The sequence below is a fragment of the Mandrillus leucophaeus genome, unplaced genomic scaffold (genome assembly GCF_000951045.1).
Source record: "Mandrillus leucophaeus isolate KB7577 unplaced genomic scaffold, Mleu.le_1.0 Scaffold274, whole genome shotgun sequence".
Classification (NCBI taxonomy): Eukaryota; Metazoa; Chordata; class Mammalia; order Primates; family Cercopithecidae; genus Mandrillus; species Mandrillus leucophaeus.
Window position 1 is genome coordinate 1,364,378 of NW_012102854.1, and position 11,067 is coordinate 1,375,444.

The 11,067-nt window shown below is 48.9% G+C and overlaps 1 protein-coding gene across 1 annotated transcript in view; it reads left to right on the forward strand.

The window, feature by feature from the left end:
- The first annotated feature begins 2,917 nt into the window (after positions 1–2,917).
- Positions 2,918–11,067, forward strand: part of PRODH2 (proline dehydrogenase (oxidase) 2) — an 18,807-nt gene continuing 10,657 nt past the window's right edge. Inside the window, exons 1-6 of the mRNA XM_011984873.1 lie at positions 2,918–2,934; positions 7,726–7,760; positions 8,010–8,272; positions 8,348–8,544; positions 8,632–8,770; positions 8,856–8,942. Coding sequence (XP_011840263.1) covers positions 2,918–2,934; positions 7,726–7,760; positions 8,010–8,272; positions 8,348–8,544; positions 8,632–8,770; positions 8,856–8,942 — 738 coding nt within the window. The remainder of the gene's footprint in view (positions 2,935–7,725; positions 7,761–8,009; positions 8,273–8,347; positions 8,545–8,631; positions 8,771–8,855; positions 8,943–11,067) is intronic.

Genomic DNA, 11,067 nt, shown 5'->3' on the forward strand with positions numbered 1-11,067 from the left:
TGGAGTGCAATGGGGGAGCTCAGATCACTGCAACCTCTGTCTCCCGGGTTCAAGCGATTCTTCTGCCTCAGCCTCCCGAGTAGCTAGGATTACAGACACGTGCCACCACGCCTGGCTAATTTTTGTATTTTTAGTAGAGGCAGAGTTTCACCATATTGACCAGACTGGTCTCGAACTCCTGACCTCCTGATCTGCCCACCTCGGCTTCCCAAAGTGTTGGGATTACAGGTGTGAGCCACCACGCCCGGCCTCTTTTGTTTTATCTAGTTTAGGATATCTTTGCTTCTTTGTGAATTTGTATTTTTCATCAGTTCTGGAAAATTATCAGCCATTATTTTTTCCAAGATTGCCTCTCTTCTATTCTAATTTCTACTTTTTTTTTTTTTTGAGATGGAGTCTCACTCTGTCGCCCAGGCTGGAGTGCAGTAGTGCCATCTCAGCTCACTGCAACCTCTACCTCCCAGGTTCAAGCAATTCTCCTGCCTTAGCCTCCTGAGTAGTTGGGATTACAGGCACGTGCCATCACGCCCAGCTAATCTTTGTACTTTTAGTAGAGACAGGGTTTCACCATGTTGGCCAGGCTGATCTCAAACTGATGACCTCAGGTGATCCACCAGCCTCAGTCTCCCAAAGTGCTAGGATTACATGCGTGAGCCACCACGCCCAGCCTAATTTCTACGTTTGAGACTTTCATAAATACCTGATGTATGCCCCCCTTTCATATGTCCAACTCTTTGTCTCTCTGTGTTGGATCATTCTGATACAGCTCCGATGAATGGAGAAACACCAGGTTCTTCCTCTGGAGTTCAATTAGATAAAATGACACGGACACACGTGGGGTGGTTTTAAGGAGCCGAGAGTTTAATAGGCCTGAAAGAAGGGAGAGGGCAGAAGGAAGAAGCTCCTCCATACAGAGACAGACGGATGAGGGGCTCCAAAGCCCAAAGAGGAGACCCCCAAGTGGGGTGGAAACCAGCCAGGTATATATAGAGGCTGGGGGAGGCGGTGTCTGATTTGCACAGGGCTCAGGGGATTGGTTTGACCAGGCATGGTATTCATGCAGCCAACGAAAAAAGCTGGCCCTCTCACCCTAGTTTTTAATATGCAAACACAGGGCGCCATGGGGATATGTGGGGGCAGCCACGTTGCCAGGAATATGTGGGGCAAGGGCAAAAAGGCCTGGGGAATGCCATGTTTGGGTGGACCCAGTTTCTAACGGCCGGTATTTGCATATTAAAGATTGCCGGCCTGGCTCTAAAAGCTGCCTTAAAAACAAAAACCTCCAGGCCGGGCGTGGTGGCTCACGCCTGTAATCCCAGCACTTTGGACGGCCAAGGCCGGCGGATTGCCTGAGCTCAGGAGTTCGAGACAGCCTGGCCAACATGGTGAAACCTCATCTCTACTAAAAAAAAAAATACAAAAACTTAGCTGGGTGTGGCGGCGCGTACCTGTAGTCCCAGCTACTTGGGAGGCTGAGGCGGAGAATTGCTTGAAACCGGGAGGCGGAGGTTGCAGTGAGCCGAGATCGCGCCGTGCATTCATTCCAGCCTGGTGACGGAGCAAGACTCTGTCTCAAAAAAAAAAAGAAAACCAACTTGGGCGCGGTGGCTCACACCTGTAATCCCAGCACTTTGGGAGGCCGAGGCGGGTGCATCACAAGGTCAGAAGTTTGAGACCAGCCTGGCCAAAAATATGAAACCCCCGTCTCTACTAAAATATATAATTATATATATATTTGTGTATATATAAATTAGCCGGGCGTGGTGGCATGCGCCACCTGCGACTGTAATCACAGCTACTCAGGAGCCTGAGGCAGGAGAATGCTTGAATGTGGGAGGCCGAGGTTACAGTGAGTCGACATCTTGCACTCCAGCCTGGGCCTGGACGAAAGAGTGAGACCCTGTCTCAAAAAAAAAAAAAAAAAAAAGGTGGGTCTTATCCAGCATCTACTTGAATTGATGTGATGCAATCTGTAAGTCCCTTGTCCAGCAAATGCCAAAGAAATCCATAAATTAGTTACTCATTCAACAAAAATAAGTCCATTCAACAAAAATAAGTCCTGTGCTAAGCAGTAGGGATAAATTAATGACAAAACCAAATGTGACCCCCCGACCTCATGGTGCTCACAGTCTAGCCAGGGGTGTGGGGAGAGAAACTGAGTCTTCACTCACAGATGAATAAACATGACAAGAGCTACAAGGCTGGTGTTAAAATGTGAAAGGGTAAAACTCCCCCTCATCTGGGAGGGGCTGCTCAGGGCAGACCTCCTTGAGGGGGTGTCTTAAACCCTGACACCTGAGGGCAGGTGGGAGTTAATTAGGGAAAGAAGGAAGGGTGGAGTTTTCAGGGAAAAGGAACAGTGGAAATGCAACAGCAGGAACCTGGGTGTGTTCCAGGGACAGTGAAAAGCCAAAGAGGGAGGGGGAACCCCAGTTAGAGAGGCTAAGGTGCCCGATTGTAGGGGCCACGGCTCTTCACCTGGGTGAACATTTCAACCACCAGGGGATCCGCCTGCCTCTGCCTCCCAAAGGGCTGGAATTACAGGCATGAGCCACCGCCTTTCTTAATAAACTTTCTTAACAAACTTGCTTTTGCTTTGCACTGTGGACTCGCCCTGAATTCTTTCTTGCAGGAGATCCAAGAAGCCTCTCTTGCCGTATCAAGATCGGATGGTGGGTCCCTATCATTACCCCTGAGGCGCAGGGCTTGTAGACAAGCGGGAAAGGGCATATCTGCTTCAGAGGGCATGTGGAGGACAATTGAAAAGCAAAATAACATCAAGATTGCTTTGACCTGGGGGCAGGATTCCAGTAAGTACCTGCTTTTACACAGGGGTCAACAGATGAACTGGAAATCTCGGAGGCCATCCCAGAACTGGGGGTAATCAGAAGCCAGTAAGATGGGTTAGCATTCCAAAATGGGGCTGCTGGTGGGGTGTGGTGGCTCACGCCTGTAACCCCAACACTTTGGGAGGCTGAGGCAGGAGGATTGCCTCTTGGGGTCAGGAGTAAAAGACCAGCCTGGGCAACATAGAGAGACCCCGTCTCTACAAAAATTTAAAAACTAGCCAGCCATGGTGGTGTGTGCCTGTAGTCTCTACTACTCAGGAGGCTGAGGCAGGAGGCTCACTCGAGCCCAGGAGTTCAAGGTTACAGCGAGCCATGATCATGCCACTGCACTCTAGCCTGGGTGACAGAGCAAAACACTGTCTCTTAAAGAAAAAAATAGAGTTGCTTTAGCCTCTGCACTGTGTGATTCCATATATTTGACATTCTCGAAAAGACTAAACTATGGCAATGGAAAGAGATAAGTGGTTGTCAGGGGTTAGGGATGGGGTGAGGGTAGGACTGTAAAAAAGTTTTGGGAATGATGGAACTGTTCTTATCCTGATTACAAATGAGGGCAGTGTTTGAAGGAATCTATACACATGCTAAAATTCATTGAACTGTACACCAAAGGGAAAAAAATATTTTTATTGCATAATCATTTAAAAAGTAACAAGAGGCCGGGCGCAGTGGCTCACGCCTGTAATCCCAGCACTTTGGGAGGCTGAGACGGGCGGATCACAAGGTCAGGAGATCGAGACCACGGTGAAACCCCGTCTCTACTAAAAATACAAAAAATTAGCTGGGCGCGGTGGCGGGCGTCTGTAGTCCCAGCTACTCAGGAGGCTGAGGCAGGAGAATGGCAGGAATCCGGGAGGCGGAGCTTGCAGTGAGCCGAGATCGCGCCACTGCACTCCAGCCAAGGGGACAGAGCGAGACTCCGTCTCAAAAAAAAAAAAAGTAACAAGAAAGAGGCTCCCCAGGTGATCTCAGTGGGCAGCCGGTGTGTGCCTGTAGTCTCTACTACTCAGGAGGCTGAGGCAGGAGAATGGCAGGAATCCGGGAGGCGGAGCTTGCAGTGAGCCGAGATCGCGCCACTGCACTCCAGCCAAGGGGACAGAGCGAGACTCCGTCTCAAAAAAAAAAAAAGTAACAAGAAAGAGGCTCCCCAGGTGATCTCAGTGGGCAGCCCAGGTGAGACACTGATATTGGGGGTGGCAGAGTATATAAGGAGTTTTTTTCTTTATTCTTGAGCACTGGAGAGTGCCGCTGGGATAGGAGCCTTCCTGGGAACCATCAGTGAGGGCGGGACGGGGAGAGGGACACTCACTCATGGGAAAGCATCAGAGGGATGAGTGACATATCACTCTTAGTTCATTTCTTTTTGTTGTTGTTTTTTGTTTTTTGTTTTTTGAGATGGAGTCTAGCTCTATTGCCCAGGCTGGAGTACAGTGGTGCGATCTCGGCCCACTAGGTTCCTCCGCCTCCCAGGTTCAAGCGATTCTCCTGCCTCTGCCTCTGCCTCCCGAGTAGCTGGGATTACAGGAGCCTACCACCACGCCCGGCTAATATTTGTATTTTTAGTAGAGATGGGGTTTCACCCTGTTGGCCAGGTTGGTCTCAAACTCCCGACCTCAGGTGATCCACCCGCCTTGGCCTCCCAATGTGCTGGGATTACAGGCGTGAGCCACCAGGCCAGGCCAACAGCAGCCTTTCCTAAAGAATAATCTATATTTATTAAAGAAATCAATCAAACTCATTATTTAAAAACCTTCCCACAAAGAAAATTCCAGGTCCAGATGGCTTCACTGGTAAATTATCAAAGACAAAAGGAAGAAATAACATAAAACCTTTCAAATTTACATCAGAGCTATATGTGCTGAGATGTCAATGATCCTTCAAAATAATTGTTAAAAAAAAAAAGGCCGGGCGAGGTGGCTAATGCCTGTAATCCCAGCACGTTGGAAGGCCTTGGTGAGCAGATCACCTGAGGTCAGGAATTCAAGACCAGCCTGGTTAATATGGTGACACCCCACCTCTACTAAAAATACAAAAATTAGCCGGGCTTTGTGGCACGTGACCGTAATCCCAGCTACTTGGGAGGCTGAGGCAGGAGAATCTCTTGAACCTGGGAGGCGGAGGATGCAGTGAGCTGAGATCTGCAGCCTGGGCGACAGAACAAGACGGAGCAAAAAAAAAAAACAAAAAGGCAGGCTGAGTACAGAGGCTCATGCCTATAAGCTCAGCGTTTGGGAGGCCAAGGTAGGAGGATTGTTTGAGCCTAGGAGTTTGAGGCTGTAGTGAGCCATGATCATGCTGGAGCACTCCAGCCTGGGTGACAGAGTGAGACCTCCCATCTCAAAAAAAAAAAGAAAAAAAAATTTTTTTTTAAATTTAGCTGGCATAGTGGCATGTGCCTATAGTCCCAGCTACTCAGGAGGCAGAGGTGGGAGGATCACCTGAGCCTGGGAGGTTAAGGCTGCAGTGAGCCGAAACTGTGCCACTGCACTCCAGCCTGGGCAACAGAGTGAGACCCTATCTCAAAAATGAATAAATAAAAAATAAAATAAAAATTTCAAAAGCAGTGTGCAAAAACACAAGTAGTGTTTTTTCATGTATGTAATGAATAAAGATGATATATAGGTGCTGGAGAAATACAGGTGCTATAGAAACTTTAGAAAGTTCATGCAACTTTCTATGCGTGAACTATCTCTGCAAGGATATCCTGTCACCTTAGAGTGAAGAAACTGGTGCACAGAAATTCAGGAGTGAGAGGAAAAGTAACTTTTCACTCTGTTTCCTTTTGTATTGTTTTAGTTTTTAAAAATATGAACAATGCATGTGATTTTTTTTTTAAAAAAAAAAGCTCAAAGGGCTGGCGTGGTGGCTCACATCTGTAATCCCAGCACTTTGGGAGGCAAAAGTGAGAGGATTCCTTGAAGCCAGGAGTTTGAGACTAGCCTGGGCAATACAGCAAGACCCTGTCTCTATAGAAAAAAAAAAATTTGAAAAGACTTTTTAAGCTCAGGCTTTGCTGGATTCTAACCTGGCTGTTGTCACTGGGCTCTGTGGATCATGTACTAAAGAAAAGACAGCAGAAAAAAGATAGTAAAAATCTTACAGGCAGCATGGTGGCTCACGCCTGTAATCCCAGCGCTTTGGGAGGCCGAGGCAGGTGGATCACTTGAGGTCAGGAGTTCGAGACTGGCCTGGCCAACATGGTGAAACTCTGTCTCTACTAAAAATACAAAAATTAGCTGGGCGTGATGGCGTGCGCCTGTAATCTCAGGCACTCAAGAGGTTGAGGCAGGAGAATCACTTGAATCCAGGAGGCGGAGGTTGCAGTGAGCCGAGATCCCGCCATTGTACTCCAGCCTGGGCAACAGAGCAAGACTCTGTCTCAAAAAAAAAGAAAAAGAAAAAAAATTTACAGTCTGGCGTCTCAGGGAAAGAGGTCTTAAATCTGCACTTGGCCACCAACTGGCTGTGTGACTTTAGGCAGGTGTCTCCATCTCTCTGAGCCTCCACTTTCTGTTGTTGTTGTTTGTTTGAGACAGAGTTTTGCTCTTGTTGCCCAGGCTGGAGTGCAGTGGCGTGATCTCGGCTAACTGCAATCTCCACCTCTTGGGTTCAAGTGATTCTCCTGCCTCAGCCTCCTGAGTAGCTGGGATTATAGGCGCATGTCACCACACCCAGCTAAGTTTTGTATTTTTAGTAGAGACAGGGTTTCAGCAGGTTGGCTGGGCTGGTCTTGAACTCATGACCTTAGGTGATCCACCTGCCTCGGCCTCCCAAGGTGCTGGGATTACAGGCGTGAGCCACCTTGCCCAGCTGAGCCTCCACTTTTAACATCTGTGAATTGGGGGTTGTGTAGTAAAGGTTTAACCTCGCTCAGCTCCTGGGAGGTAACCTCTAAGCCTTTGTACTATCCTGCTTGATAAAAGTATTTTTATTTGGGAGGTTGAGGTAGGAGAATTGCTGGAACCTGGGAGGCGGAGGTTGCAGTAAGCCAAAAATCGTGCCACTGCACTCCAGCCTGGGTTACAGAGTGAGACTCTGTCTCAAAAAAGTTTTTAAAAGAGTATCTCTGTTTATCTGGGGACCTTGGGCCATGCAGTATCAGCTTGACCTCCAGAGGAGCTAGAGACAAGATCGGTCATGCAGGCAGTCAGCCATGCCCATGTGACTGACCCCAGTAAAAACCCTGGTCATCAAGGCTCTGGTCAGCTTCCCTGATTGCAATTCTCCATGCATGCTGGGAAAATTGAGCGCTGATCTCTTGACTCCACTGGGAGAGGATGACTAGAAGCTTGCTCCTGGCGTCTCCTTGCACCTCTTCCCTTTGCTAACTTTAATCTGTATCCTTTCACTGTAACAAACCATAACCGTGAGTCTCATGGCTTTTCTGAGTTTTGTGAGTCTGTCTAGAGAATGATTGAACCTGACGTGGCCTTGGGGATGCCCAAACCAGGGGTGATTAATGGTACATGCTTCATCATGAAGACAAGCATCAAAGAGATTGTATACACACAGCACTTAATGACCACAGCCAGTGCTTACTGAACACAGATTGTGTACCAGGTTGTATGTGTCCATTAACTGGATCCACACAACAGCTCTGGGAAACAGATACTATGATTAATTTTTTTTAACTTTTTTGGTGAAATGTACATTCAGAAATGTATGAACATAGGTTATAGCTTTAAAAAAAGACTTATAATGTGAGAGCCGGGTGCCGTGGCTCATGCCTGAAATCCCAGCTTTTTGGGAGGCCAAGGTGGGAGGACTGCTTGAGTCCAGGGGTTCAAGACCAGCCTGGGTAACACAGTGAGACTCTGTCTCTACCAAAAAAACAATTAAAAATTACCCTCGGTGTGATCACACGCACCTATAATCCCAGCTACTTGGGAGGTGGAGGAAGCAATTGCCACAAAAGCAGTTAAGCAGCTCGTCCTGGATCACAAAGCCCAATGTCCTGAACCCAGGGATCCTTGCCCCGGAGCCCCTGTTTTCCCCAGCACGTGGTGATTACCTAGTAAGTGCAGGCTGTTGTGCTGAGGATTGTTGGGGGCTGTTATTGGGGGTTCGCCTCCCGTTACCGTTACTCTGAACTCTGTCCCCATTTGTTAATAATTAATTGCCCTCAAGGAGCCTGTGATCCTGAGGCTTTGCCCAGTTAATCAGTCACTGCCCCCAGTCTGGGCAAGGGGCACTTGGTGAACCTGCTGCCTCCAGAGCACCTTCCCTGGTGTGGAGGCAGCCAGGGACCCAGGATGCTCCGGACCTGTTACCCGCTCTGTTCCCAAGCTGGTCCCCTGGCGAGAGGCTGGCAGCCCCTGAGCTTTGATGGTGGTGCCTTCCACCTCAAGGGCACAGGAGAGCTGACACGGGCCTTGCTGGTTCTCCGGCTGTGTGCCTGGCCCCCACTCGTCACTCACGGGCTGGCGGTGAGCAGCGATCCCGAGGACCAGCCTGGAGGCTCCCCATAGCCTGGTGCTGAGCCCTCGCTCTCCTTCACCCAGCTCCAGGCCTGGTCTCAGCGACTCCTGGGCTCCCGGCTCTCAGGTGCGTTTCTCCGAGCATCTGTCTATGGGCAGTTTGTGGCTGGTGAGACGGCAGAGGAGGTGAGGGGCTGCGTGCAGCAGCTGCGGACCCTCAGCCTCCGACCACTGCTGGCAGTGCCCACTGAGGAGGAGCCGGACTCTGCTGCCAAGAGCGGGTGAGTAGGGAGCCAGGGCCCAGGGAGGCTGGGAGGACGCAGGAAGGGACTTCGCAGGTCGGGACCTGACGCCTGCTGGCTGGGCAGTGAGGCCTGGTATGAGGGGAACCTCGGCGCTATGCTGCGGTGTGTGGACCTGTCGCGGGACCTCCTGGAGCCCCCCAGCCTGGCTGAGGCCAGCCTCATGCAGCTGAAGGTGACGGCGCTGACCAGCGCTCGGCTCTGTGTAAGGAGTGCAAAGATGGGGGTGCCAGGAGGGCGCGGCTGCCCACCGGGCTCCCCTCACCACCCCACCTACCACCCCATTTCAGAAGGAGCTAGCCTCATGGGTCAGAAGGCCAGGAGCCTCCTTGGAGCTGAGCCCCGAGAGGCTGGCTGAAGCCATGGACTCTGGGCAGGTAAGGATCTCAAGCAGGACTGTCGGGGACAGAGTGCCTTGGACTCAGATGCGGCCACACAGCACGCCAGATGTTCAAAATGCTCATGGCCACCTCCAGCCTTGGAACAGCCAGCAGAAATGTGGCTGTAGCTCCCAGGCATGGTTGAAATGGATGGAATCAGGGTCATCTGGGTTCTCAGGGAGGAGCCTGGAGGCTGGAGGCTCTCAGAGGAGGGACTGGGATAGAAGCTGTTTATCAACTAGAAGGAGGTACATCAATGTGTCCTCAGTCAACACAGCCGCACGGGTGTGAGCTGGCTGGGTGTAAGTTCTGATTAGGCCAATGGGATCTTAGTTTGTTCATTCAATCATTATTTCCTTTCTATCTCTATATTCTATTTCAACCCTACTCCATCTTTTTTTCTTTCTTTCTCTCTCACTCTTTCCTTTTTCTTTCTCTCTCTCTTCTTCCTTCCTTTCTCTCTCTCTCTCCTTCCTTCCTTCTTTTCTTTTTCCTTCTCTCTCCCTTCCCTCCTTCCTTCCTTCCTTCCCTCCTTCCTTCCTTCCTTCCCTCCCTCCCTCCCTCCCTTCCTTCCTTCTCTCTCTCCTCCCTCCTCTCTCTCTCTCTCTCTCTCTCTCTCTCTCTCTCTCTCTCTCTCTCTGTCTTACTGTGTTGCACAGGCTGGTCTCTAACTCATGGCCTCAAGCAGTCCCCCAGCCTCAGCCTCCCGAAGTTCTGGAATTATAGGTGTGAATCATCACACCCAGCCTCCTATCTTGTATAATGCATATCTTTTTGTTTCTATGATTTTGTTTTGCCAGGTGTATACCATTTGTGGGGGGCATATTTTCCCCAATATTCTATTATACAAATTTTCAAATATACAGAAAAGTAAAAAGAATTATACATGCACATCCATGTACCTGCCACCTTTAACTATACTCGTTTTAAATCATATCTATCCCTCTATTCCTCTATCCATCCATCAATCCATCTTATTTTTTGGTGCATTTCAAAGTAAATTGCAGACGTCAGTATGTTTTCCCCCTAAATGCCTCATGATGTGAATAATGGGCTCATTAATTACAGCCCAATAATTATTCCCAGTACTTTTTTCTTTCAAGGTAAAACAATGAACTACACACATTGTAAATGTGCCCCTTAATGAACCTTGACCAAAACACACACTTGAGCAATCCAAATCCCTATCAAGATTTAGAACATGGCCGGGAGCGTTGGCTCACGCCTGTAATCGCAACACTTTGGGAGGCTGAGGTGGATGGATTACTGGAGGTCAGGAGTTCAAGAACAGCCTGGCCAACATCGTGAAACCCTGTCTCTACTAGACATACAAAATTAGCCGGGTGTGGTGGCGTGCGCCTGTAATCCCAGCTACTGGGGAGGCTGAGGCAAAAGAATCACTGGAACCCGGGAGGCAGAGGTTGCAATGAGCCAAGATCATGCCCTTGCACTCTAACCTGGGCAAAAAAGATCAAAATTCTGTCTCAAAAAAAAAAAGAAAAGAAAAAGAAAAAGATTTAGAACATTTCCATCACTGCGTAGTTCCCTCCTGCCCATCTCCATCAATCGAGAGAATGTTTTAAATTTACATAAAAGCATCTTATCAGCTATCTCACTCTACTTCTTATTTTTTCCACTGATGTTAAGATCCACACAAAGTTTTGTTTTGGTTTTGTTTTTGTTTTTATACAGGGTCTCTCTCTGTCACCCAGGCTGGAGTGCAGTGGCATGATCACAGCTCACTGTAGCCTTGAACTCCTGAGCTCTAGCAATCCTCCCACCTAAGCCTCCCAAGTAGCTGGTATTACAGGAATGAGCCACCATGTCCAGCTAATTTTTAAAATTTTTTGTAGAGAAAGGGTCGCACTGTATTGCACGGGCTGGTGCCTCAAGAATCCTCTTGCCACTGGCTGCTGCATGGTTTATCTCTCCTGGGGTGAACCCCTGGGTGGCCTCTGTGTCTCCACCCTCCCAAACAATGCTACAGTGGACATGCTGATGTTTCTTTTTCTAATTTTTTATTTGTAATTTTTATTTATTTATTATTATTATTATTTTAAGACAGAGTCTTGCTCTGTCGCCCAGGCTGGAGTGCAGTGGCGTGATCTCAGTTCACTGCAAG